General features: G+C 40.9%; 1 protein-coding gene across 1 annotated transcript in view; it reads left to right on the forward strand.

The window, feature by feature from the left end:
* LOC111979088 (CMRF35-like molecule 5) overlaps positions 1-5,230 on the forward strand; it is a 6,936-nt gene extending 1,706 nt beyond the window's left edge. Inside the window, exons 3-8 of the mRNA XM_024009375.2 lie at positions 2,989-3,143; positions 3,520-3,591; positions 3,675-3,786; positions 3,873-3,964; positions 4,174-4,223; positions 4,820-5,230. Coding sequence (XP_023865143.2) covers positions 2,989-3,143; positions 3,520-3,591; positions 3,675-3,786; positions 3,873-3,964; positions 4,174-4,223; positions 4,820-4,897 — 559 coding nt within the window. The 3' untranslated portion in view covers positions 4,898-5,230. The remainder of the gene's footprint in view (positions 1-2,988; positions 3,144-3,519; positions 3,592-3,674; positions 3,787-3,872; positions 3,965-4,173; positions 4,224-4,819) is intronic.
* Positions 5,231-5,478: the final 248 nt, after the last annotated feature.

Raw genomic sequence — 5,478 nt, forward strand, 5'->3', positions numbered from 1 at the left:
TAAAACATTTAAATCTTTGAAATGTCAGAAACGAATCCCAATTAACCCAAATAGCACGTGGTAACAGTGATCCAGATGCAGTCTATACTCGTATATACACCAGATTAATTACAACAAGATATACTAGAATGCAATGCAAGTAAGTACTAAAAGAATGATATGTACACAGCTAGGTATTTATACTAAGAATGATATGTACAGCAGTAGATATACTAGAAATGATATGTATCAGCAGTAGATATTAACTAAGAAATGATATGTACAGCAGTAGAATACTAAAGAGATAGACTATGTACAGCAGTAGACTATACTAAGAATGAATATGTTACAGCATTCAGATAGTATACCTTAAGAATGATAATGTTCAGTAGTAGACGTATCTACTAGGAACTGATATGTACACAGCAGTAGATGATACCACATGAATGATATGTTCAGCAGTTCATAGCATATTACACCCAAAGATATATTGCTATCAGCGCAGTAAATATAATCAAAAGATACAATGATGATTATGTCAGCAGCTAGATATATCAAAGAATGATATGTCACAGTAGATATACATAACGAATGAATATGTTCCATGCAGTAGTATACTATGCAAAATGATATGCTTTCAGCAGTAACGTACTACCTAAGAAATTGTGCAAATATGTACAGCAGTAGGTATCCTACATGAATGCATAATGCTTACAAGCAGCTAGATATTACCAAATGAAGGGATATGTACAAGCAGTAGATATTATACTAATGAATGATTAATCAGTACAGCAGTAAGACTGATTACTAAGAAAATGAATGTACAGGCAGTTAGAATATTACTAAAGAATGATATGTACCAGCAGTAGATATACTAAGGAATGATAATGTACAGCAGTAGAGATATACTAAGAATGATATGTACAGCAGTAGATATACTAAGAATGATATGTACAGCAGTAGATATACTAAGAATGATATGTACAGCAGTAGATATGTTAGTAAGCTATATCAAGAATCTAGTATATACAGGGCATTTGGAAAGTATTCAGACCCCTTGACTTTTTGTTACGTTACAGGCTTATTCTAAAAAATATTTATATTTTTTATATACTCATCAATCTACACACTATACCCCACAATAACAAAGAAAAAACAGGTTTTAGAAATGTTTGCAAATGTATAAAAAAACAGAAATAGCTTATTTACATAAGTATTCTGACTCTTTGCTATGAGACTAGAAAATGAGCTCAGGTGTATCCTGCTTCCATTGATCATCCTTGAGATGTTTCTACAACTTGATTGGAGTCCCCGTGTGGTAAATTCAATTGATTGGACATGATTTGGAAAGGCACACACCTGTCTATATAAGGTCCCACAGTTGACAGTGCATGTCAGAGCAAAAACCAAGCCATGAGATCGAAGGAATTGTCCGTAGAGCTCCGAGACAGGATTGTGTCGAGGCTCAGATCTGGTGAAGAATGTCTACAGCTTTGAAGGTGCCCAAGAACACAGTGGCCTCCATCATTCTTAAATGGAAGAAGTTTGGAACCACAAAGACTCTTCCTAGAGCTGGCCACCCGGGCCAAACTGAGCAATCGGGGGAGAAGGGCCTTGTTCAAGGAGGTGACCAAGAACCCAATGGCCACTCTGACAGAGCTCTAGAGTTCCTCTGTGGAGATGGGAGAACCTTCCAGAAGAACAACCATATCTGCAGCACTCCACCAATGAGGCCTTTATGGTAGAGTGGCCAAACGGAACCCACTCCTCAGTAAAAGGCACATGACAGCCTGCTTGGCATCTAAAGGACTCTCAGACCATGACAAACAAGATTCTCTGGTCTGATGAAACCAAGATTGAACTATTTGACCTGAATGCCAAGCGTCACGTTTGGAGGAAACATGGCACCATCCCTACGGTGAAGCATGGTGGTGGCAGCATCGTGCTGTGGGGATGTTTTTCAGCGGCAGGGACTGGGAGTCTAGTCAGGATTGAGAGAAAGATGAACAGAGCAAAGTACAGAGAGATCCTTGATGAAAACTTTCTCCAGAGAGCTCAAGACCTCAGACTGGGGCGAAGGTTCACCTTCCAACAGGACAACGATCCTAAGCACACAGCCAAGACAACGCAGGAGTGGCTGCGTTGTCTCAAGTCTCAATGTCCTTGAGTGGCCCAGCCAGAGCCCAGACTTGAACCCGATCTAACATCTCTGGAGAGACCTGAAAATAGCTGTGCAGCGGCAATCCAACCTGACAGAGCTTGAGGATCTGCAGAGAAGAATAGGAGAATCTCCCCAAATACAGGTGTGCCAAGCATGTAGTGTCATACACAAGAAGACTCGAGGCTGTAATCGCTGCCAAAGGTGCTTCAACAAAGTACTGAGTAAAGGGTCTGAATACCTATGTGTTATTGCATTTACATTTCATATATAAATTAGCAAGCATTTCTAAAAACCTGTTTTTCCTTTGTCATTATGTAGATTGGTGAGGGGGAAAAAATAATTTAATCCATTTCAGAATAAGGCTATAACATAGCAAAATGTGGAAAAAGTCAAGGTGTCTGAATACTTTCCGAATGCACTGCAAATAAATATGTGGTGTGTATAAACCAGTGTAACTAAAATACAATGTACAGTAGTAGAAATAGAATCAGAAATGTTGAGAATACAGTATTTGAATACACAGTACAAAAACCCCATGGTAAAATGGATAGAAATTGCAGGAATTTAGCTTCTGGATCAGAGTCCGGAATATAAACATATATGTATTTGAATGGTGTGTAACCTGTCTATATAGAATACCCTAGCATCAGAACTGAACTCCTGCTCCCAATGTGACTTGTGGCAGAGAGAGTACATCTACAGTAGGCCTGTGATTTTGTGCAGTTGCCAGTAGGATTGTGGGTCTGTGACTGTCTGTCTGTTGTCAGGCAGAGTGAGAACTGCTGGTGTCGTAGTGACGTGTGTGTGTGTGTGTGTGTGTGTGTGTGTGTGTGTGTGTGTGTTGTCAGGCAGCATGAGAAGCGGTGGTGTCGTAGTGGTGACTGGAGCTCCTGTCTGGTGACAGATGGTGAAGGGCGGTATGAAGACCAGGCAGTAGAGATCAGAGATGACCTGACCAAGGCTTTCACTATCACCCTGAAGGGACTGGCCCGGAGAGATACAGGTATGGAGAATATAACTCATAATAAATAATATACCATGGTGCAGTTATGTGGATTTTGATGATGAAGACAATCTATATATTATATTGTATCTGCAGGATGGTAATGGTTATTATTACCATGGTAATATTCTAATGTATCTGCAGGATGGTAATGGTTATTATTACCATGGTAATATTCTAATGTATCTGCAGGATGGTAATGGTTATTATTACCATGGTAATGTTCTAATGTATCTGCAGGATGGTAATGGTTATTATTACCATGGTAATATTCTAATGCATCTGCAGGATGGTAATGGTGGTGGTTATTACCATGGTAATATTCTAATGTATCTGCAGGCTGGTACCGGTTATTAATATTCTCATGTGTGTGCAGGCTGGTACTGGTGTGCTGCAGGACAACAACAGGTGGCTGTCCACATCCTGGTCACTCCTCCATCCACAACAGGTACATGATGATTAGATATGATTGGCTGAATCAGGAATTAGAACAAGCAGGATTAAGATACCTGTTGTGTGTTTGTCCCGCAGCGCCTGCTCCTACAGTGACGTCCCCACCAGAAGAAAGCCCCCAGTCTGTTCCTGTGTCTCCGTCTGTGTCTCCTCTTCCCAGACACGTAGCTAAAGGAGCAGACCCCCACAGGTAACACTGCAGACCAGGGAAGGATAGGTAACCATGGGTAGAAGTTACCACATCTATAGGTAGCCCTGTGTGTGTGTGTGTTGCAGGCCACTATGGGAGTTTCCTCTGATGGTGTGTGGAGTTTTGTTCATCTTGATGGTTCTGGTGCTGCTGCCATGGAAGATACTGGACCAATACAGTGAGTCCTGTACTGGGTATAGTAGGTTTATAAACACACAGAAGGCATGACATGGATTTCACACTGAAGGTTTCTAGTGAACAAAATGCAGGCCTTATTCATAACTAGTTCATGGAAATGTGTCCTGTTACAATGACACTGTCTGCTGGTAGACAATGGAATAAGCATATTTTATTGCTCCTAAGTTAAACCTCACCATATATTTTCAGACAAAACACACAGGACAAGACAGGCAGAGGAGCTGGAAGCCAGACTCAGTGTAAGTCCACTACAACTATCAGCTGATCCAGACTCAGTGTAAGTCCACTCCAACTATCAGCTGATCCAGACTCAGTGTAAGTCACTAAAACTATCAGCTGATCAGACTCAGTGTAAGTCCACTACCAACTATTCAGCTGATCCAGACTCAGTGTAAGTCCACTAAACAATTCAGCTTAATCCAGACTCAGTGTAAGTCCACTCCAACTATCAGCTGATCCAGACTCAGTGTAAGTCCACTACAACTATCAGCTGATCCAGACTCAGTGAAAGTCCACTACAACTATCAGCTGATCCAGACTCAGTGTAAGTCCACTACAACTATCAGCTGATCCAGACTCAGTGTAAGTCCACTCCAACTGTCAGCTGATCCAACACACAAGGGGTGTTGCAAAATGTTGCGAAACGTTTTGCAACATAAACCATTTACTCCAAACAGAAAACGCAAATGAGTTTCTATTGTACAAGGTCCCTCCTCGTTTCGTATGCTTCCGTTTGTTTCTTAAACAGTAAACAGTTTCCATAATGAATACACCCTTGGTCCCCTTGTTTTAAACACCTGTGAGTTGACTGACTGACCCCCCCCTCTCCCCCCAGGACCCCCCAGGTGACGACTGGCAGAACACCTCTGTCATCTTCCTCAACTCCGCCTCACAGAAGGTGTCAGGTTTCTGACCCCGCCCACCCTCCAGTCACCTCTGAACTCTAACTTCCACCCTCTATCTCTGGCCACCTTTCTTCAGAGCTGGACGCCATGTTGCTGCCTCTAAATATTCCATCCATCCAACAATATGTTCAGTACCAATATGTACCAATACCATGCTGTATGATCCTGCCCTTTGGTACAGACCTGCTAAGTATCACAAATGCTAATGATGTTAGTTATTGTGATCATTACCTGACATAATAATGTTACGATGTTTACTGAAATCAGTGTGTATATAATCTACTGTAACTATTTGTTTGTATTACATATTTACATTTTCTATAAAAAAAAATTACATGAAAGGGACTAGTTATTCTAGTTCTCAGTATACTGGTTGAACAAGTTGGTATAGAAAGGGACTAGTTATCATAGTACTCAGTATACTGGTTGGACAAGTTGGTATAGAAAGGGACTAGTTATCATAGTAATCAGTATACTGGTTGGACAAGTTGGTATAGAAAGGGACTAGTTATCATAGTACTCAGTATACTGGTTGGACAAGTTGGTATAGAAAGGGACTAGTTATCATAGTACTCAGTATACTGGTTGG

This window comes from Salvelinus sp. IW2-2015, linkage group LG19, assembly GCF_002910315.2.
Source record: "Salvelinus sp. IW2-2015 linkage group LG19, ASM291031v2, whole genome shotgun sequence".
NCBI lineage: Eukaryota > Metazoa > Chordata > Actinopteri > Salmoniformes > Salmonidae > Salvelinus > Salvelinus sp. IW2-2015.